The following is a 23,395-nucleotide window of genomic DNA, read 5'->3' as shown; positions in this document are numbered from 1 at the left end:
AATGCAATATAATATACATAACTATGTTTCAGTGGTGTATAAAGACCTTACATGAACTGTTATGTTTTTATTATCTTAGAATGAGCCATTTCTATCTACATACACCGCAGGTCCCCTTACATTTTAAGTTGGCATTTTACGCCGGCATGTTTCTACAGTAGCCCTAAACGGACAAACTGCTCTACAGAGCGCATTTGCTGCTGTCTCAGACGATGACATCTTTGTCCTGTGTTGGCCACCGTAGCTTCTCTATATTACAATTCACAACCTCACCACTAGATACCGCTAAAATTTACACACTGCACCTTTAAGTAATATTTGGTGAAAATAAATGAAGACTACTAATATAAATTTGGATAACAGATTTTATATTTAGGCATTGCTCTTTCCAGTTTTATTCATTAAAAGACAGTGACTTAAACATTTCTTTCATTGGTCAAAGTGCTAAAATAACATATAGGATGAACACAAAACAGAAACGTGAAGTTGAATTAAATAGTATCCCAAGAACATTTGTGGACCATTTGAGAAATGTAAGAACGTTTAAGGACCATTTTGGGGGTGAGTGCGCTGCCTGGCTCAGATGCAGTAAAGATGAATAATTTCAGTGGGTTTTAATGACTAAATAAATGAAAGGATGTAAACACAGGGCTCCTGGTAAAATGATTCTTCATATCCCCACCTTCGAATCATTTATTCTTATCACTGTTCAGCAATGTCAAGCCTGTTGGAAAAAGGCAGAGGAAAACAAACCTAAAGTTGGACCATACAGATTGCTGACAATGCCTGAATATTAATTAGCTTACACCAATGCAAAACTGAATGAATTACATTAGACAAGCACTAATTTAATAACAGACTGAAAGTGAACTGATGGTGGATTTCTGAGAACTAAGAGTTATTGTTTACCTTCCATTGCTGCACTCTTGGCCTTGCCACTCAAATCGCTGACAACGTTGTCAAATACTGCTTCATGCTTGAGGAAGAAAGGTCTCACCACACGTGTGTATATGATCTGAGAGCCATTCCATGAGACCGGAGCCATGCACCACAGCAGAAACAGGCACTGAAATATGAAAAATGCAGAACATGTGTCAGCTTCTCATTTTCTGCTGTTGTGGTCAAAATAATGACTTTGTGCATATTGAATTGTACTTTTTGCAGGCTTATGTATGCACCGTGTGCAGAATTATTAGGCAAGTTGATTTTCTGATCATATTTTGTTTCCAAGCACATTTTACCAATTCCAAACCACATCAATCTTAATAACTACTATTAATTTTGTATTTAATCATTTAGATCATCAAGGCTGGAATTGGAAAACGCCTTATATTCAGGTGTGCATAATTATTAGGCAGGTTTTCTTTTACAGGCAAAATGAGCCTCTTGTACCACTGTTTGAAGATTTTATCTTCCAGAATCTGGCAGTAAGGTGTGGGAGTTCATTTTTAGTCCATCGCCTATCCTGAAAAGTCTGTCCTGCAGATATGGACTAAAAATGAACTCCCACACCTTACTGCCAGATTCTGGACAATAAATTCTTCAAACAGTGGTACATTAGGACGTGGTGCTGGTCCTTCAAGAGTCACTCTCAATCCATCTGTCTATAAAGCCTATAAAACAACAGTCTTCATGTATTTTACAACACTTAAACCTGTGATTCTTATTAAGTAGGGGGCATTTTTTAGGATTCTTTACCTAAGCTAAGTCTCTGAGATCCTGACACCTTCTGGAGACTCCAGGTAGGATGCAGTTCTGGAGACTAAAGGGTTCCTGATGGCTTTACACTTAATTCTTTTGCAGTTATCATGTATCTTTTCTTCTCCACCTGTTTTTGTCTGACCCTGCTGACTCAATGAGCATTTCACTGTCCAATGGTCATGCCTTAACTTTGCAATTTCTAGTATTGCATTAGTATTGCATCCTTCTCATGGGCATTTAATCATTTGTGACTTTTCAGTCTGAGTTAAATCTCTTTTTTGGCTCATTTTGCCTGTAAAAGATAATCTGCCTAATAATTATGCACACCTGAATATAAGGCATTTTTCATTTCCAGCCTTCATGAACAATTATATATCACTTATAAATGATTAAATACAAAATTAATAGTAGTTATGGAGATTGATTTCGGTTTGTAATTAGTAAAATGTGCTTGGAAAAAAAATATGATCAGAAAATCAACTTGCGGCGCCGATAGCCTAGTGGGCAGCACGTCGTCACATAGCGCGGTTGCGCTTCGGGCAACACGAGTTTGAGTACCAGCTCGTGGACCTTTCCTGATCCCTTCCCTCTCTATCTCCCGAATCGCTTCATGTCAACTAACTGTCCTGTCTCAATTAAAAAAAAAATAATAATTCAGCATATCAGAATGATTTCTGAAGAATCATGTGACACTGGAGTAATGATGCTGAAAATTCAGCTTTGTCATTGTATGAATAAATTACATTTTAAAATACATTAAAACAGAAAACGGTTACTTTAAATTGTAATTTCACTGTTTTTACTGTATTTTTGATTGGCTACCATAAGAGACTTCTTTCAAAAACATTAAATCTTACCAACCCCAAACTTATTAATTATATGCTCTAAAATGTGGTAACATTTGAACAGCAGGTTAAAGAAAACAGTATTGAAATTCAGTTTTTAAAGTAATAACTGAACATTCCTTGTGGTTTACATCAACACAGCTGGTTATTGGGTGCTCAAACAGCCCTTGACTTAACTCAGCCACCTCTTGTCAAACTAATTAATACATTGCTTTAACATCTACCCTGTAACACTTTACACTAAGGTCTCATTTCTTAACAGTACTTAATGCATTCATTAAAATGAACTAACACTTAAAAAATATATTTTACAATATTTATTAACCTTTGTTAATGTTAGTTAATAAAACAGTTTGTTCATTTTAGTTCACAGTGCATTAACTAACATTAACAGATACAACTTTTGATCTTAAAAATGTATTAGTAAATGATGAGAATAACATGAACTAAAATTAATAATGCTGTAGAAGTATTGCTGATTGTTAGTTAACTTTTACCTAATGATAACAATTGAAACCTTACTAGTACTCTTATAAAGTGTTACCATCGAACCACATCCACATCAAACTATCCAAATTTATTAGACAGATCATGCCATCATGAACATCTCATTAAAAATTATTTTTAATTAGGAATTAAAATTGTAAAAAGTCATGCATATCATGACCTCAGCTCAACTTAGTCAGCTGCTAGTTCATTTGTATAAATTGGCTATAAAGCACTCAGTCAAATTTAGAACAAGGATCAAAATTGAAATGAGGCTGTTGGTCGAGTTGGAAGTTGCTCAGGCATACTAAATATACACTATGCAAAACCTCTCAGCATGACCTACATACCAATACATTTACAGTTTATAGTCCTCCTACAGCAACCTACATACAAGGTGGATTTGTTCTAAAACAGATCTCCAATATACATGCAAATACAATCAAAGTATAAATGAAATATATTGATACTGAAACACCATACCTTCCCAGCATAGTAAAAGGGGAACCAGAAGAGGAAGATATCAGAGAAAAATTCAGCCACACTAAAGAGTCCATAAACCACCCAGTATGTTAGCCATTTGGTGTCATCTTCTTTATTGTTACTCTCGATGGCTTTGATGCTGCAGGAGGAACAGAATGAAAACAGGCCGATTCAGTGTGGGTTGCTCTCATTATTGTGCTGTGGAAGCATATATACATCTGGGATTCTCCAGGTCAAGAATCTTCACCAATAACAATAAGCATATTACACTTGTGAAATGTGACATGTGACGTATACGTACGAGGCATACGCTGGGTATGCGAAACCAATCAAGTTGCAGAGGAGAGAGGCACCATATCCAAATATCAAATAGAGAGCCACAATAGACACGGCACCTGCAGAACAAACAGAGACACATGATCACTGCTGTTATTCAAATGAAGAAGAGAATTTAGGAGCACTGATGACTTTAATGTCATTGTTGACACCTAACAGGATAGAACAAGAACAAACAAAGCCTGCTCAAACACCTCCTAGGACCCAGGCATAGACTTTTTTCCTCTGTAGAGGACATTATATTTTAGCGAATTTCTCTGAGATCATACATGTCAGTTTTAAAGAGCACATGTACAACAATAAAGAGCATATTCTTGGCTTTTCAGAGATACCAAATGTTTGGATGTTTGAACTCCCTCTCCTTGGTCTGATTGACATTGACTGAATGGAAATATGATCATATTCTGTTATTATCATTTAAACCTCACTAATTTTCAAAAAATATGGCTTTCTGTTGCGAAACATGGCATCAATTTCATACATGTCCTCTGTAGAAAACACCAGGACTTAAGAAAGAAAGAAATTATCTATCAATATTCCTATGAAATTTGAGATATTCTTACAAAAATGTTGGCAAGTTACTACTCCCATTATTACACTTCTTTTATTTCATTAAATGTTGCCCCAAGAACACATTAATATGCAAATTAGATACATTGTATAGAATAGGACTCCCCATTTTATACACACTGAATGCTGGGTTACGAACAAACCTGGTTGGGTTAAAAATGAACAAACCCAGTGTTTGGGTTAAATGTTTGCCCAACCTGCTGAGTAGTTTTATTTAACTCAACTATTGTTTTAAAATGACTGTATTGCTTGCTTAAAATGAACCCAAAATAGGTTGGTTATTAACATTTATTAATATGTTTAATTAATGAACATGTATTAATAAGTTTAATGAATAATAATTAAACAAACATTTATTAAAATTGCTTATTAATTAATGTTCACCTTTTTATTATTATTGTTGCCTCTACTAATTATGTTTCTGATTTTTATTTTCCAACATATTTTGGGCTCATTTTAAGCCAGCCATATAGTCATTTTAAACAATAGTTGGGTTAAATAAAACTGCCAAGCACTTTGGGCAAACATTTAACCCAACTGCTGGGTTAAAACAACTCAATCACTGGGTTTGTCCATTTTCAACTTAACTTTGGGTTGTTTTTAAGCCCAGAATTTAGAGTGCACATATTGTATAAAGTAAAATAGTATATCAATCATTCTGTTATATTTTTCATAACAGTTGAGAATCATCTTTATACAAAGTTTGGTTAAAAATTTTGGCCTGAAACCTAAATATTGATTGGTAAATGAAACAATCAATCAAACAAACAAACAAACAAACAGAAAAACATTGTTTTTGCCTATACAGGGCTTATGCCATTTTATTATCTTAATAACGAGTCTTGGTGTCCTCTACAGAGGATATAGCTAAAGTCCCTTTAAGACAAGTCTTTTCACTCAGCAGCCATCTTTGAAACGCCTCTCGGGCATTCAAGTGCAGCTCCTATCTCTTTGAAAAGGGAAACATCAAATTCTCCAAAGCTGTTTGCCAAGCTTTCGATTAAATTTCATATTTGAAATCACCAATGAAATCTGACAAAACTGTCTCATAAATTCTGTTTCTAAACGCTCGAATCATGACAAAAAAACGGTATTTTTCAGGCTGGATCAAGCTAATGCGCATGCGCAGTCCCAAATGCGCGTCTCTTGTGCCTCATTTCAGAGGCGCGCGTCTGACTGTTTCTATAGAAACCGGAGCGTCTAACGGCCGCTGCAGTGACGCGATGACTTTACCAATCGGCGATTGGCTCTTATTTAGAAGTCTTTGATATAGCATAAAATATGAAATAAAATATCTAAAAAAAATAATAAAAAAAACACCTCTATTTGTTTCTTATGCGTCAAACAATGTAATGACAAAAAAAAAAAAAAAAATCTGGTTCTCAGGAGTATATGTGAATGTAAGAGAGATTGTCATATTTTGTCCCTAATCAGGCTATGTAGTCTAGTCACTGCAATTCTGCACAGACACTTGAGGACATACTACACATTTAAAAATAACCCTTGGGAGTGGCTACTGGAAGAAGAAATTAGACCCAGAGAGGTCTTACAAGGAGCAGCCACATCACACATGATAAGAGACATTTCAGGTAAAAAGTCAATGCAGTTGAACTACTGGACCCATTAACGCATCTGATAATGGCACTTCATAGATCATCTGCTTGATGTTTCTTAAACCAGCATGTGGTTAAAACAAAAAGCAATATAACAGATAAACAGATGTAAATGCGCCAGGGAAATGACAGATAACCCTCAGGGGGAAACAGGTTTGTGCAGCATGTGTTCTTGCCACACACGCAAAGCAGAGTTTGATTCGTGAATGAATCATTCCATTGATTCGAATTTCTTTAATGAATCAGTTCAACCGATTTTCAAATCCAGTCTGAACTAATTCTTTAAAGGGTTAGTTCACTCAATGAAAATTCTGTCATCATTTACTCACCCTCGTGTTGTTTCAAACCCGTAAGACTTTCGTTCATCTTCGGAACACAAATGAAGTTATTTTTAATAAAATCTGAGCCAGTTCTGTACTCTCCATTGACAGCTACGCAACTACCACTTTGACACTTCAAAAAGTTCATAAAGAGATCATAAAACTAATCCATATGAATTGAGTGATTTAGTCCAAATTTTCTGAAGAGACATGATCACTTTATATGACAAACAGATTTAATTTAGGTTTTATAAACATTGATCAGCAAACATAAACAGAAGCTCAACCTAGTTGCTCGACGGGCGAGAACAAACCTCATTGGTTCTTGAGGAAGCTCAAACATGATGCGTAACACACGAGAATGAACCTCATTGGTTCTCGCACGTCAAGCGAACATACTTGAGCTTCCATTTATCGTAACTGATGTGTGGATTGATGAATGTTTATGTGAATAAAAGCCTAAATTAAATCTGTTCAGCATATAAAGTGATCGAGTCTCTTCAAAAAATGTGGACTAAACCGCTCAATTCACATGGATTAGATTTACGATCTCTTTATGAACTTTTTATAGCTTCAAAATGGTAGTTTCGCAGCTGTCAATGGATGGCCAGAAATCTCTCGGATTTTATTAAAAATATCTTAATTTGTGTTCCGAAGATAAACGAAAGTCTTACGGATTTGGAACGACATGACGGTGAGTAAATTATGACGATTTTCATTTTTGGGTGAACTATCCCTTTAACGAAACAAATTGATCGGTTCAAGCGAGTCAACAACTGTCTATTGGTAAAAACTTAATCGAAAACTGAAATAAACAACAATATGTGCTACAAATGGCTGAGAATGTAATACCATGCCATGATGTCGGGAACCGCGTAAATATAATTACGTCAGAGCGCAAAAGAACCTCTGAATCGTTTGTTTTTTAACCGGCACTTTAAAAGAACCGATTCGGAGAAATGACTCAGACTTCCCTATTCTACAGCAGACCCATGTAGTGTCTTATCAGTATGACTCCCAGAGCACTTTGCACTCTTTTGCAACATTCAACAAAGGCTTTACATATGTGTCACAAGTAACTTCAGTCACTTGTTAAGAAAATGAACTCATACTTTTATAAAGAAAATCAATATTCGACGGTAATGGATACAAAGAACATTTAAACTCACGGAAGCCCATCAAAGCCTGACAGCTGATAGCCAGCAAAGCTTAAATACATAATTTACGTTTTACTATTCCTGACTAAATAATTAAAGCTGCTTCCAAACGAAGGTTTAAAACCAGTCACGTACCTGTTGCAATGTACTGTTTCTGAACTCCAGTTTTTTCCTCTAAAACAGATAGAAAATCCGTTACAATGTTCTTCTGCTTAAAAAACGCGTCGTAACGTTCTGTAACAGCGTTTAACATGTTGTCCCTCCTTATTTATAGTACAGCAGACCGTATTGACCAGGACCAGAATTGTAAACAGTTTTCCAAGCCGAACAAACTATCAGTATAGGCTACTTGGGGAAAGTTTGTCCCCTCTCAGAGGCAGCACGGGACTGGCTCGTAACAGGCTGGCGCTGAGCACAAACTCTATGACAACCAATCGAATCTAATAAAATATATGATTCCACCTCCCTTACAGGTGATCACGATTCTGCTGAAATGCTGACTGGGGAGCTGCGCGTTTGACTGAGAGCACGGTTGCATTGAAAGAAGGAGGCGTGTTGGAGAGTAATGAAAGTATGGCTTTGTTTCTTTTTCAGGAGAATAAAATGTGCTCTCCTACTATTTCCCTCCTACTATTCTAATTTCTAAATTAAAATTTGTTTAGTCATGAATTTTTAGGCCAACTCAAAGCTAATTCGCAATAGGTTCCCTCAGACTAGGTGGGTGTAGTCATCACTTATCAACTGAAAACGCACTTCTTCAAAATTGACGTTTTGAATTTTATTGATTTTACTCATAAATTCAAAACCACCATTCTGAAAACTTTAGGAGAACCACGTGGCTCTGATATGCTAAACACCTGGGCTATGTACGATGAAATCATCCTACATAATGTCAACATCAAAAGTCAGTATCTTTATTAATCTTTCATTTTAAATCACCTATGCTAACTGGGTTTTATAAAATGGCCTAGTAGTATACACTGGTCTTTAGCTGTTTATTTCAAACACATCTGACTGGCATTGTTAAAATGCTCCAGGAGAGGGCACTCTTCTCTTCGTTGATAGTTTCTTCATTTACAACAGCTGTGCTGGACTCACTTTATGTTGTACCTAAAGAAATGTTTGCCCTTTTAGCTGCTGCATTACTATTTTGATTGAACGTTTACACATTTTATAGCCCAAGGGCTGGGTAAATAAAGGACAGAACACATGTTGGGTTAATTTTACCCAGCAAATAAGGTTGTTTATTTAACCCAGCATAAGGGGTTGATTCATTTTTACTATACTAGCTTATTTTATTATTTTTTACATCATACATTAATTGTTTATGGATTAACTTAAATCCTCTAAACTTTTTTTAAATACTCCACACAACCACTGATTTGCATGATAATTCCTTTATTTTCGATCATAATTTATAGTATAGCATATTTTATATGGTTATAAATACATATTGCCTACATTTAAGCTCGTTTAACAAATATCAGAAGTAAAAAAATACACTTGAATTACTTCTAAATGTTTAATCGACCAGTCTCTGTTTGCACCGTAACGGCGCTGGATCTCGTGCCGGAGATGGCTCGCGTTCGGCGGGGGAACTGATAACTTCAGACCGCCGCCTGCGTTTCACTCGTAGCCGAAAAATGCTGTGACTGACACCATAACCTGTCCATAAATAATCAGTGTACAATTCTGATAAAAATACTTAGGATGTTAAAATATGTTATTCTGTATCTTGTTGAATAAAATCATAAAATTTTATGCAAGGCATCACGCGTTTTCATCACGCGAAAAGACCTACTCGACACTCGTTTTAGTGACTCACATCGCGCCCCTGTATGTTGCTTTTCATAAAATTAAACGATATACAGCACAATAACGAACTTATAGATAAAATAAAACGTACACAGACCTGTATTTTACTGCCAATTTGATGGAGCTGCACTGCTCTCTCCTGAAGATGTCGCAAAAATCCCGCGATAAATAAGTCAACCCTTGGGTTGTTAGGGCTGACCCAGGAACTGGGTAACACAAAAACTACCCAAACACTTAAAAAATAAAGCAAAAATGACCCAAAAGGCTCAACTCAGGACTTGGGTAGAAAAAATAACCCAAGATTTTTTAGAGTGTATATGGTATTTCTAAAAAACAAAAAAAGTAGTAGGGGGAGTTCAGCAAAGATGGAGTTTCATTGATTGCCCTTTAAACATCTGAAGGCAATACATTTTAACAGACATTAATAATTGCCACAAGAGTATGTCATTCATTAAAAAAAAAAAAAAAAAAAAAAAAACATAAATCAACTCAGCTGCCAATAAGATTAAATTATACTAATACCTTTATCATCATGGGGTTTTAGCAGCACTGAAAGCTTTCGTGTTGAATTAGTAATATGAAATCCAGATATTAATCTCTTAAACCACTTATATACCTAACTGATTAGCACCATTCATTGTTTTGGTCAAATGGACATGCATACATAATTTAAACTGACTGATTGTGAATTAATGTAAATAATTTAGTCATAACACATTCAGATCAGATTTTTTCTGTCCTCCAGTTATCCTTATTACAAATTTCCATATGGGAAACACTGATTCCTCATGGTGATTTTTATTTTATTTTATTTAGCTGTCACACTTTTGTCATGGTCAAATCAGCATTAATCCATTTAATCCCTTTAATACTCAGACCAGTATTAAAACACCTCTGGTACACGCATACTCCTGCAATTAGGTGATCTATAGTTGGGTGTCTTATAGATAAATGAGACTATCATATGTCTGCACATCTCCTGACTGCTCACAATGCAAACAATGTCACTAAATAGGACAGGCGTGTGTACCCTAACACTTAAAAAGCCATCGAACCAAATTACAATGGATAACAACGCCATGTTGTGCCTTCAGAGGATGTGCTAATTGTCCAGAGGACTTAATCCTCTTTTCACAGAATTGCGGAAGACTTTATACCTGATCATTAGCACAGCCGGTGGCCGTACTGTGTGAGAAACTGTCATGAAATGTCATCATGTTTAGTGTATCTCTCTATTACTAAAAATATTTAGAGCATATGTGTACATCATGGTCTGGACAGCATTTACATATTTGACTGAGCACCACAGACATAACATTATGACCACCTTCCTAATATTGTGTTGGTGCCCCTTTTGCTACCAAAACAGCCCTGACCCGTCGAGGCATGGACTCCACTACACCCCTGAAGGTGTGCTGTGGTATCTGGCACCAAGATGTTAGCAGCAGATCCTTTAAATCCTGTAAGTTGTGAGGTGGAGCCTCCATGGATCGGACTTGTTTGTTCAGCACATTCTACAGATACTTGATTGGGGAATTTGGAGGCCAAGTCAACACCTCAAACTCGTTGTTGTGCTCCTCAAACCATTCCTGAACCATTTTTGCTTTGTGGCAGGGCGCATTATCCTGCTGAAAGAGGCCACAGCCACCAGGGAATACCATTTCCGTGAAAGAGTGTACAGGGTCTGCAACAATGCTTAGGTAGGTGGTATGTGTCAAAGTAACATCCACATGGATGGCAGGACCCAAGGTTTCTCAGCAGAACATTGCCCAAAGCATCACACTGCCTCCGCCGGCTCGCCTTCTTCCCATAGTGCATCCTGGTGCCATGTGTTCCCCAGGTAAGCGACACACAGACCACCTTCTTCCATTGCTCCGTGGTCCAGTTCTGATGCACACGTGCCCACTGTTGTGGTGGACAGGGGTCAGCATGGGCACCCTGACTGGTCTGTGTCTATGCAGCCCCATACGCAACAAACTGATGCACTGTGTATTCTGACACCTTTCTATCAGAACCAGCATTAACTTCTTGAGCAATTTGAGCTACAGTAGCTCATCTGTTGGATCGGACCACACGGGCCAGCCTTCGCTCCCCACGTGCATCAATGAGCCTCGGCTGCCCATGACCCTGTCGCCGGTTCACCACTGTTCCTTTCTTGGACCACTTTTGATAGATACTGACCACTGCAGACCAGGAACACCCCACAAGAGTGGTGGTTTTGGAGATGCTCTGACCCAGTCGTCTAGCCATCACAATTTGGCCCTTGTCAAACTCGCTCAAATCCTTAAGCTTGCCCATTTTTCCTGCTTCGAACACATTAACTTTGAGGACAAAATGTTCACTTACTGCCCAATATATCCCACCCACTAACAGGTGTCGTGATGAAGAGATAATCAGTGTTATTCACTTCACCTGTCAGTGGTCATAATGTTATGCCTGATTGGTGTATGTTTACATATACACTCTTCACCTTTCTAATCAAGTCACACACGGTGACTAATGATTATTCGGGGTCTCATTCCTGTACTTTACGTGGTGTAAAATGTTGTGACGTCAAAGCAGTCGCAGTGGTTATTTAGGTTGACGATACAGTCAGTGAATATATCCGCTCCCAGTAAATGGATTAGCGTTTGATTGCAGCTGAGACACCGCTGTCGTCACCTGTGATGGTCTTCGTTACATTTGGAGAAATTCCAGCCTCTCAAGTCTGATTTCACATGTATAGCCTAGTGGGTGGGTCAGCTTCCAATCGGGAAGTTGCATGTTTAATGATTTTATTGAATGTACACAATATATACACTGTAATAAAAACTGAAAATTATTTGAATTTGATCCAGCATGCACTGGGTCATGAATAAATAATATAGATTCATTGTTTAACTGCACTGTAAGAAAAAAAAAAAAAAAAAGGTTGCTGCCTTAAATTTGTAAGTACAATCAACTTAGCTGTACAAGTCATTTCAACTTAAATTACAGTAAATTGACTTAAAAATTTGTTGAATCTTGTATAATAAAAAAAAGTAAAAAAAATTGCTTAACTTATTTTGATGACTTAATGTAAAAACATATGTTGTCATAACTTATTGATCATTTTTTACAGTATGTTTACCTGATTGTTTCTGGTTGTGCAGTCACATTTAGCCGTTTGTTTTCTTCTGTCTTATGTTGTCTTGTCGTGTTTCATGTACCCATGTCTGATGTTGAGGTCTGCGTATGGCAAATTGTAAGTCAAGGTGTTTTATGCGTGTTTTTGTTTCATAAGTCTTCATTTAGAACATTTGCATCTAGCCTTTTTACATTGATACAACTAAAGAAATTTACTTTGTTTCCGAGACAACATTTCAGATCTTGTTCAACATTTGATCAACATTTCACTTGTTTTCCATTAATATAAAAACCATTTTTCTTACAGGCTCTTTCAGAACCAAAACTCCTTCATTTCCTAGACTGAAGTCCCTCCAATGCTGTCAGGTAATTAAATCAATACCTGCTGTACACGCTGGTGTCGGAAATGCCTGTAAAGTGCACCAGCAGAAATCCCATTAAGGCATGACGTTCACACTAATAAGGGGCATGTCCTTCATCTCCGAATAGCCTCCACCCCATGTGTACTTAGTAAAAGCAGTGCAGCCAAATGAAAGAACATCCTTTTTCCATGTGAGCTAGGAGTGCTGTAAGAAAAGGATAACTTGATATATTATTCAGTATCCTGTATTCTGAGGAGGTGCAATTTTTTTTTTTCTTAAATCAAGCCCACTCAGACCATCACTATTCTTTAGAATATGACATGTGGAGCAAATGGGTCTATTAAACTTCTCTTCTTAACTTCACTTCTCTATTAAACTTAGACCTCATGCAATAATACACTTTTAATGATTCTTTAGTCTACATAGATAGAACTGGGTGTTACATACTACTAATTTTGTAACCTTTTAAAAATTGTTTTTGGAACAGGATTACATAAAACTACACTCTAAAAAATACTGGGTTAAAAACCCAAGTTGGGTTAAATATGGACAAACCCAGTGATTGGGTTGTTTTGACTCAACGGTTGGGTAAAATGTTTTAACCCAACTATAAGGTTTATTTAACCCAACTATTGTTTAAAAATGACTATGGCTGGCTTAAAATGAACCCAAAATAGGTTGGAAATTAAAAATCAGACACATGATTACTAGAGGCAACAATAATAATCAAAAGGTGAACAATTATTAATAAGCAATTTTTTGCAATTGTTTAATTATTAATCATTAAACATTAATAAATGTTAATTTATTAAACATATTAATAAATGTTAATTTCCAACATATTTTGGGTTCATTTTAAGCGAGCAATAGAGTTTTTTTTAAACAATAAAACTACTCAGCAGGTTGGGCAAACATTTAACCCAACCGCTGGGTTTGTCCATTTTTAACCCAACTTGGGTTGTTTTTAACCCAGCATTTTTTAGTCTATGTTTTGTTTACGCTTAACCCTAATGTTGTGTTTCAGGATTTTCTTCCCGAAAATGCTAGTTAATATCACATTGGATTAAAACTTACTTGCTTTGCTCACACAAGGTATAACATAATATTTTTTTGGCTTTTCTGTGTTCCACTTGTGGCGTTCCTGGTCAACAAAGAAACCAGACTTCAAAAAAAATCTCTTGTTATGCTGTTATTGCCGAAAATTTGATATTAAAATATATAATATTCAACACTCTAAAAAATGCTGGGTTAAAAACAACTCAAGTTGGGTTGAAAATGGACAAACCCAGCAGGTTGGGCAAACATTTAACCGAACTGCTGGGTTAAAACAACCTAATCGCTGGGTTTGTCCATTTTCAACACAGCATTTTTTAGAGTGAAATATTAAATCTTTTATCAGCTTGTTTTCTTTCAGTTAGGACAGGTTTTATGTCTTTTTGGAACTTTTTGATCATAGGCCTCATTGATCTGAGCTTATGTACCTTATTTTTTGAGGTGAATTAGCTTGAGTTAACTTTTTTGTCACTCAAACACTGAGGTGCATAAGGTCAGAACAATTTGATCAATCCGATCCAAAAAGAAATACAAAACCTGTGCTAATTGAAAGACAGCAAGCTGACAAAAAAGCAAAATGAGAGATTTACAAAATATTTAGAAGGCTGGTTATTTTTGACAGAGAAAACCAAAGTAGGTAAAGGATTTTCAACACAGCACAAGGGTTAATATCTTTTTTAACTCAAAAGGTATGGTTAGTGGTTCCAGATGTGCAGCTGCTCATGTGGGTTTGAGCCTGTGTCAGATTCGTCATTCTCCCCAAGGATGCCATGTCATACTTTCATTGCGTTTCCAAAAATAATTCTAAAAATGTAACCTTTTTTGAAGTAAATCTTCACTTTTTAACCTCAAAATGTGTTGACCCCCACTGACCTTGGCCTCTTATTCTAGGATTAGTGCTTCATCACTTATCTTTCCACAGTCAATGGCCTCCAGACTCTTGACTAGGTTCTTTTAATACCCTTGTAATCGCCTCTGACTGTGCTGTCGTGAAGGCAGTGGTTTGGATCTATACTTGATTGCTTAATCTGTTGTTAGAAAAGGTTTACACCGAAAAGGCTCTCACAACACTTCCTGCCCACACAGGTCTAAGCATGGATGAGAACCGGAGTAGCTCAAGGCCGGCATCTTCCCAGTGCCATTCCCCTCCCGTGGGTCCCTGGAGAAACATGGTGGAATATTTCAAGAAACTTATCAAGAACTCAGTATCAACAAAGTTTCGGGCATGGGTAAAGGACTACTGCAAAAGGAACGGCTTGCTCACCTTATCAGTGTTAGCAGTAATGTCAGGCTGTGTGGTGGGATTCGGGTTGAGAAGTTTGAACTTGTCAACACAGGTAACTTGTCACCTAAAGCTTCAAATTTGTTATCGCCTTTATGAAGAAAAAACTGTTTTATATTATATTAATAAGTTGTGTTTTTTCCCCACGTAAAACATTTGCATGATACAAGAAAGGATTTCAGAAATGAACTGTTTTCATATTTGAAATGCATAACCAGAAGTGCAGTTGCCTAGATTAGTAGTCACCGATAATAAAGGTGTTTTTTTAAAAATCTTTTCAAAACTGATGTAATGCATATTTTTGAGTCATGAACTGTTTAAACAAGTTTCAGTTGTTAAATAACATTTCAACGTGTTTAAATGCATTTTTTGACTGTTTTTATGTCAGGCGGTACAACCAAGTTGTATGTATATAGTTGTACCTCCTGACATGGAAAGTGTACCAACCTAGCCATACTTGAAATTAGCAGTTTTTACCAGTATTTGAGAGAGATCTACAAACCTGCCATGTTTACTGTTATTACCTTGTCAATTCATAATAAAAGTGCCATGTTTGCAGTTGTGCCAAATTGCTGGACAAATGTTTTTCAATTATTTCAACAGCTTTAAAACTACTGATATTTATAAAATGTTTTTTATATGAAAGGTTTCAAACCTAAAATGATGCCATAGTCTTTAGTGTTTTAATTTTTTATTATTAAGACACCATTTTAAATAGTTTTCTCATCTGTTCATTTGTTCGGACAGTTGCACCACCTGACATTTTGGGGGTTTAAGATAACAAAACATAAAATAATATGTATTAGGTATTTAAATGCACTAAAAATAAATTCAAACTAAGTAGGTTTTATAGAATAAAGTGATATGTCTTGAATTTATCATATTATTTTAAAAGGAAATAATGCACTGGGATATGCACGTCATGTCATTGACCCATAGACAACTTCACAGAACAAATAACAGAATTTTGTACATAAAAATTAATACAAGTGCTTTAATGAGCGACACATTTTTGCTTTTAAAATGTATGTTTTTAAAAGTCTACATTTTTTGCTACAAACTGACTCAAAATTATTGTCTATGAAAGTGATATATGCTGTCAGTAGATTTTAGCTTATTTAGAAGCTGGAAAATTCCTTTAACTTTAAGATGTTGATGACTTTTCCTCTTAAAGAAGTTTCCAGCCTTTCCCAGCCTTAAGCATGTGGCATGCAGACCTTATATAAGGTACTTAAAACCTGGTAGTCCTCCTGCTAAGGGTGTGAGCATCTGGCTTTTGTTATCTAGAAATAAACTCCAAACACCTTACAGGGTCAACTAAGGAGAAACTTGCATTACTTAGAAAAGTCAACTGACGTAATTCTCCAGGGATTTTACTGAAATAGTGAATATATTCAAAGTCATTCTAGTAGGCTTTTAATGTTGGAAATGAAATATTTCAATATGTCACTCAAAGTCATGTTTTCCCTTTTACCTCAGGCAAAAATCTACTTCTCTTTTCCTGGAGAGCTTCTAATGAGAATGCTGAAAATGTTGATTCTTCCTCTCATCACATCCAGGTAACTCGGCATGTCTGTTCTGTTTGGTTGCACTTTCATTCAAGATGTCAGCATTTCTGAGGCCAAACATACAAGATTGTATTTGACATTTTTTGTGAAAACAGTTCCATCATAAGAAATGCTTTACTTTTGAAATTCATCTGTTTTTAAAACCCTTTCAATAAATATTGGGATAGCTGATTGTTGCTGAAGATAGCCTATTTTAGAGTCTAACAATTACATACAATTACACAAATTATAGAGATAAGCTGCATTTGGCCACCATTATATTGAGGGAAAAAAAAGGAGGATCTTGTCTGCGTACAAGGGGTGAAACTGTTAATAATAATAGGCCTAGGTATGTTCGAGCAGACCGATCGGTGTATTACATCAAAGTACCGCGAGAGCGATTCGAAATCATACGGAACCGCCTGCTTTCTAATCGCTCTCGCGGTATTTTGATATCATGCGCCGATCCGTCTGCGCATCGTCGCTTCAAGTCGAACATATTGATTGAAACTCCAACACTTTCCTTACAGTTTAATGTCTGGCTTGTCTGCTATGGACACCAAAGCCAGTGGACGCCTGGGCCTTCTCACCATCACATATTACCTGTGGACTACCTTCATTGCTGTAATTGTGGGGATTATTCTGGTGCTGATCATTCATCCCGGAACTGGTACTGAGAAAGAGGGACATAAAGCTGCAGGAGGGCCAGTGATGACGTCTGCCGATGCCCTGCTTGATTTGATCAGGTAACTTTAATTGCAGTAATATAAGAACTTAACTCTCTGGGTTTTAGAAATCGCAGCCCTCAAAATGGCGGCTGTAGGAAAGGAAGCCCCGCCCATCAGTTAAAAGAGCCAATCAGCTTATTGGTAACAGCGTCACTCTCTTTGTTTTAAGTAGAGAAACTTGAAAACGATAATTTCAGCATTTTCTGTCAGATTTGATTGGTTTTTTCAAATATGTTGTTGATGTTAGTTTCTCCATTCAAGCAGAAGTTAATTCCTAGTCAGAAAATGCCCAAGATCATCACTTTTTTATTTCTTTGTCATCATCAAATGTCTTTCAAGTCCACATGAAATCAAAATGGACACTGTTTATGTTCTTAATTTATTTCGTTCTTAATATTTCTTTCTTGGTCTTATTGTGATTCATCAGTGTTTGTATTCATAATGTTAAATCTAAATATAAAAAACTTGGTCATTGTATATCTAACTTAGGCAGAAATATATAGTGAATAGCCTAGTGTTAAGCAGTAGCCAAATAGCTATGTAAACATTGTTTTAGCAAACTAGCATTCTGGTTTAATGCCCCAAAATCCCATCAAATCCTCATGGATTTTCTGGAAGTTCTGCCCAGCATTATTTCTCATTGATTATCACGTTTCACTCTGAAGTACACACTGAATTCTCTCTTTTAAATTTGAAATCTTTTACATTATTTAAATGTGGGGAAACTAGTAGTCCACTAGTTGTGGAGACACCTTGTATAAAACTGTGGTATAATTTAAAAAAGCAAACAGTGCTTAGTATATAATTTGAACTACGAACTGTAAGCAGTTCATTTCAGCTTTATTGATCAGCAAAACACATTGAACTTACATAACTGCTTTCGAGCTGCAATTAAGTCTGCAAGGCTTAAAAGCTTCCCTTCTGCGCTATCCCGTCACTGGACAGAAAGACTGGAATTAGGTATATTTAGAGAGCTACTCAAGAGGATGTGAATGACACGGCTTTTCTCGAGTGCGAAAGATGCTCCTGAGCTCCGGACCAGATTTAATTGGATTTCAGTCAGGGACACGCCAGTAGAATTGGTACTTTATAAATAAAGCATTAGCCTGTAGCCTTTGCCCTCCAAGTCTTTAGGCTGAGCTAAATCAGATCTGCTTTTTTCTTTTTTTCTTTTTTTTTTTAGCCAGCAGGCCATGCCACGCCACAGCCTTATACAATACTCAAATCCAGTGATTCTGAAAACAAACAATGTGTCATTTTTGCCATGTGTTGGCCTCAGAAATTAGGCCAATAGCATATACTCAGGAAAATTAGCCCTTTTGCTGAAAGGTCTGTGATTGTAAATAGTTTTAAATCTATGGCCTCACATAAGATGGATTTTGTGTGTTTTCCCAACAGGAACATGATTCCATCCAATCTGATTGAAGCCACATTTCAGCAGGTGAGAGAAACACATGAAAACAGAGGAATTAATCCTTTACAGTTTTTGTACCTAATCCTTGTCCATCTGTGCTCTTCTATTTCAGTATAAGACAGAACTTGTTCAAAATTTAAAAAACAGTGCAAAATCATCACAAGCCAACTTTGTGTACATCATGCCAGACTATGAAAACCCCAAGATGGGTCACCCAGTGTTTCTGGAACTCACTCCTCCTCCTGAAATCCACTATAAGATTGTACCAGGGAAAAGCAATGGGATGAATGTGCTAGGAATCGTCATTTTCTCTGCCACTATGGGTGTGTATGGATTAGAACTGTTATATATCAACAAGCCATCCTGTTGAAAAGATCAGCTTAGACCAGATTATGCTTGTTACTGTTGCTTTGGTGCTGGTCAAAGAGTTGACCAGTAAAGCTAGCCGGTTAAACTAATTAAAACGCCTGGTGGGAACACTAGCATCCCATATTTGTGCCTAGCGGCCAAAATACAACATATAATGGTGAAATGCTGATCTTTTCAGCAGATTTATTGTACAATTTGAAGTGTTTAAGAACAAAAATACATTAAAAACAGTAATATTGTGAAATATTATTACAATTTAAAATAAATGTTTTCTATTTTAATATATTTTAAAATGTAATTTATTTCTGTGATGCAAAGCTGAATTTTCAGCATCATTACTCCAGTCTTCAGTGTCACATGATCCTTCAGAAATGATTCTAATATGTTGATTTGATACTCAAGAAACATTTATTATGCTTAACAATATTGAAAAAGTTGTACTAATATTTCTAAGGACTAAAGAGCTCAAATCTTTTATAACACTATACATCTTTACCGTCACCTTTGATCAATTTAATGAGGTAACTTTTTTTTGCTCCCCAGGTCTTCTGCTTGGTAGAATGGGATCCAGAGGTACACCTCTGGTGAATGTGTGTCTTTGTATCAATGAATGTGTCATGAAGATCATCAATGCTGCTATGTGGTGAGTAGACATGGATCAGATTGCCCAAAATGACCTACTAGAGATTAGTAATTTCAAATATTAGGGGTGGGGGGGGAAATCGATTCACATATGAATCACGATTCTATCTTCTACCGATGCACAAATTTTACACAAATTACACTTCTTTAACGTCAAAGTAATACTTAAAGTTACTGACACGTTAAATGTTATTAATCACAATAAGCTGCGAAAAAGGACTCAATGCAGTGCTAGCACAGATGCCGCCTCTCTGATGCATGCGATCCCGAATTCAGTTCTCTTTCACATCTTATTGTGCTTGCATGGTCAAATACACACACAATTGTGTCAAAATGCACATTGTGTGGAGTATTCATGTAAACAGTCTGTTACGTCCTACTCAAACGTAAAAAGTTAGGAGAAAATCGGATGTGTAACAGGATATTAGATCCGTGCATTCATTCTTAAAGGGATAACAGCCTCATAAACTGTTGCCGTCTGTTTCATTAATGTTAATTAAAAAAATCACTCGCTGCTTTTGACTGACTCACTTTTGTATCTTTAATATGAATCAATTTATTTTTAATTTATACAGTGAAGATTTTTTTTTACATTTGATTATTCAATTTCTGTAGTATTTCTTACTACTTGTTAAATAAACCAGGCTACTGTAACTGAAAAAATCAAAATCAAGAATCGTGACCTCAAGAATCGATTTGTGAGGTACCAAAAGATTCCCACCCCAATCAAATATATGACAGAAATGTTAACTTTTAGACGTTACATCACTTCTAGGACAGTCATTATGTTTTGTCATGCAAACCTGTGAAAGAAGCATGTGACTGGCAAATAAAGCTCAATCCTAGACCAAAACACATGGAGAGCCAAGCAATCTCTTTAATCCACTCTACAATACGTCAGTGTAATAGTTTAAAAGCAGCTCTAAAAGCAGCTTCCTCATTCCTATTAAATGATGTTGGCAGTGGAAAGATGCTCCGCTTTGAGAGAGTCAGGTCAAAGCTGATTTAGTCATGCAGTCATGTGCATGCACCTTCAATAAGCAAACTACTGTATATACATATATATAGATGTATAGTTTTAATACTCCAGTCTCTTTGTACAGGTACTTCCCATTTGGAATCGTATTTCTGGTTGCTGGGAAAATCCTGGACATGCATGATCCTGCAGTCCTTGCGGAGAAGCTGGGAATGTACTTCATCACTGTCCTGGCGGGGCTGTTCGTGCATGGGGTGATTTTGCTGCCGATGTTCTTCTTCGTGTTTACCAGGAAAAACCCCTTTAGCTATATCCGTGGCCTCCTCCAGGCTCTGGTTATCGCATTGGCAACTTCATCCAGGTAAGAAAGCCATTTTGAACAGCCTTTTAGCTCACTGCAACATTAACAAGGGTTAATCTGTAATCTATTTCTGGGAATAGTTCAATTAAATCACATTAAACTGAATAATTAATTGGTCTACCAAGGGATTCTATGTGAAAATTCACTAAATGAGTCATAACATTTGAAATATGCAACTAATGGTTTTATTCCTTATAAGCTTGTTTGTATATTTAAATAATCCTTCTTTCTCCAGTTCAGCTACTCTGCCCATTACAATGAAGTGCTTACTGGAAAACTGCCATGTGGATCGGAAAATCGCTCGGTTTGTACTTCCTGTGGGCGCTACTATCAATATGGATGGCACAGCACTGTATGAGGCAGTGGCAGCCATCTTCATTGCACAAGTCAATGAGTACGAGCTTGACTTTGGACAACTTGTTACTATTAGGTAAAGTATTTCGGTTACATTCAGAATGACACGACCGGTCAAAAGTTAAGAATAATTAAGATTTTTAAAGGGTTAGTTCACCCAAAAATTTAAATTTTGTCATTAATTATTCACCCTCATGTCGTTCCACACCCGTAAGACCTTCATTCATCTTCAGGACGCAAATTAAGATATTTTTGATAAAATCTGAGGGCTCAGTGAGACCTCCAGACATATTTAAAACAGTTCATGTGACTACAGTGGTTCAACCTTAATGTTATGAACGAAACTAAATAACGACTTTATTCAACAATATCTAGTGATGGACGATTTCAAAACACTGCTTCATGAAGCTTTACGAATCTTTTGTTTCGAATCAGTGATTTGGATCGCGTATCAAACTGCCAAAATCACGTGAATGATTGAAATTTCAAAACACTTATGATGTAATGAAGCCTCATTTACTGAAATCACGTGACTTTGGCAGTTGGATACGTGATCCGAATCACTGATTCGAAACAAAAGATTCATAAAGCTTCATGAAGCAGTGTTTTGAAATCGCCCATCACTAGATATTGTTGAATAAAGTAGTTATTTTGTTTTTTTGGCGCACAAAAAGTATTCTCGTCCCTTCATAACATTAAGGTTGAACCACTGTAGTCACATAAACTGTTCTAAATATGTATTTAGTACCTTTCTAGGCATTGAAAGTGTTAATTATCTTGCTGTCAATGGAGGCCTCACTGAGCCATCGGATTTCATGTGTTCAGAAGATGAACGAAGGTCTTACAGGTGTGGAACGACAAAAGGGTGAGTAATTAATGACAGAATTTTTGGCTGAACTAACCCTTTAATGCTTTTGAAAGAAGTCTCTTATGCTCACCAAGGCTGTATTTATTTTAAAGAACTTTTCTAATTTAATATTTTAAAAATGTAATTTATTCCTTTAATCAAAGCTGAATTTTCAGCATCATTACTTTGTCACATGATCCTTCAGAAATCATTCTGAATGATGAAATACTTCTATTCAGCACGGATATGTTTGATCATAATTGACAGTAAAGACATGTTAAAAAAGATTTTTATTTCAAATAAATGCTGTTCTTTTTAATGTTCGTCATTATGAACATCTATTCATCAAAGAATCCTGAATAAAATGTATCATGGGTTCTCAACATTGATAGTAATAAGAACCACTATAATTGAGCAGCAAATCAGCATATTAGAATGATTTCTGAAGATCATGTGACACTGAAGACTCGAATAATGATGCTGAAAATTCCATCACAGGAATAAATTACATTTTAAATACCAGTATATTAAATTAAAAAACAGTTCTGAATTGAAATATTTCACAATATATTACTGTTTTTACTGTATTCTTGTTAAAAAAAATGCAGCCTTGGTGAGCACAAGACTTCTTTCAAAAAACTTGTAACTGATTCTAAACATGTGACTTGATCTTTTTCTCAGTATCACAGCTACGGCAGCAAGCATCGGAGCAGCTGGAATCCCTCAGGCTGGTCTTGTTACCATGGTTATCGTCCTTACCTCCGTGGGTTTGCCTCCAGATGACATTTCACTCATTGTAGCTATTGACTGGATCCTGTAAGTACACCTACACTTACATACTGCATGAGTACTACTACTTGTATACCACAACAGAAAGTCAATCTCATGCATCTTTTTTCATTAGGGACCGATTTCGAACAATGATCAACGTGCTTGGAGACGCTTTAGCCGCAGGAATCATGGCTCACGTGTGCAGAAAGGACTTTCAGAAAGACATCCCATCCACAACCAACACAGAGAGAGTAAGAT

General features: G+C 36.4%; 2 protein-coding genes across 6 annotated transcripts in view; one reads left to right on the top strand and one right to left on the bottom strand.

Moving 5' to 3' along the window:
• Positions 1 to 347: 347 nt before the first annotated feature.
• On the bottom strand, positions 348 to 8,014 carry zgc:101744 (Receptor expression-enhancing protein 6-like). Its single transcript, XM_051883962.1, has 5 exons — positions 7,647 to 8,014; positions 3,817 to 3,910; positions 3,516 to 3,654; positions 910 to 1,066; positions 348 to 724 (listed from the first exon to the last, which is right to left on the bottom strand). The coding sequence occupies exons 1-5, from the start codon at positions 7,762 to 7,764 to the stop codon at positions 690 to 692; spliced, it is 543 nt and encodes a 180-aa protein (XP_051739922.1). The 5' UTR covers positions 7,765 to 8,014; the 3' UTR covers positions 348 to 689.
• slc1a8b (solute carrier family 1 member 8b) overlaps positions 7,957 to 23,395 on the top strand; it is a 20,639-nt gene continuing 5,200 nt past the window's right edge. The window contains exons 1-13 of one of the 5 annotated variants that reach the window (XM_051883857.1): positions 7,990 to 8,082; positions 12,532 to 12,549; positions 12,739 to 12,797; positions 14,933 to 15,183; positions 16,608 to 16,687; positions 17,206 to 17,421; positions 18,802 to 18,844; positions 18,930 to 19,140; positions 19,730 to 19,829; positions 20,932 to 21,165; positions 21,401 to 21,595; positions 23,048 to 23,182; positions 23,271 to 23,388. In XM_051883857.1, the coding sequence (XP_051739817.1) occupies positions 12,788 to 12,797; positions 14,933 to 15,183; positions 16,608 to 16,687; positions 17,206 to 17,421; positions 18,802 to 18,844; positions 18,930 to 19,140; positions 19,730 to 19,829; positions 20,932 to 21,165; positions 21,401 to 21,595; positions 23,048 to 23,182; positions 23,271 to 23,388 (1,593 nt within the window). In that variant the 5' untranslated portion in view covers positions 7,990 to 8,082; positions 12,532 to 12,549; positions 12,739 to 12,787. The other 4 variants (XM_051883872.1, XM_051883864.1, XM_051883881.1 and 1 more) reach the window with 4 other exon arrangements.

This window comes from Ctenopharyngodon idella, chromosome 2 (assembly GCF_019924925.1).
Source record: "Ctenopharyngodon idella isolate HZGC_01 chromosome 2, HZGC01, whole genome shotgun sequence".
NCBI lineage: Eukaryota > Metazoa > Chordata > Actinopteri > Cypriniformes > Xenocyprididae > Ctenopharyngodon > Ctenopharyngodon idella.
This window is presented reverse-complemented; position numbering and strand designations above follow the sequence as displayed.

Coding starts and splice junctions, on each gene's coding strand:
- zgc:101744 (XM_051883962.1), bottom strand. CDS start 7,764: ATGTTAAACGCTGTTACAGAACGTTACGACGCGTTTTTTAAGCAGAAG. Junction 3,911..7,646: donor GAAACAGTACATTGCAACAG/GTACGTGACTGG, acceptor TTTGTTCTGCAG/GTGCCGTGTCTATTGTGGCT. Junction 725..909: donor CAAGAGTGCAGCAATGGAAG/GTAAACAATAAC, acceptor TTTTTCCAACAG/GCTTGACATTGCTGAACAGT.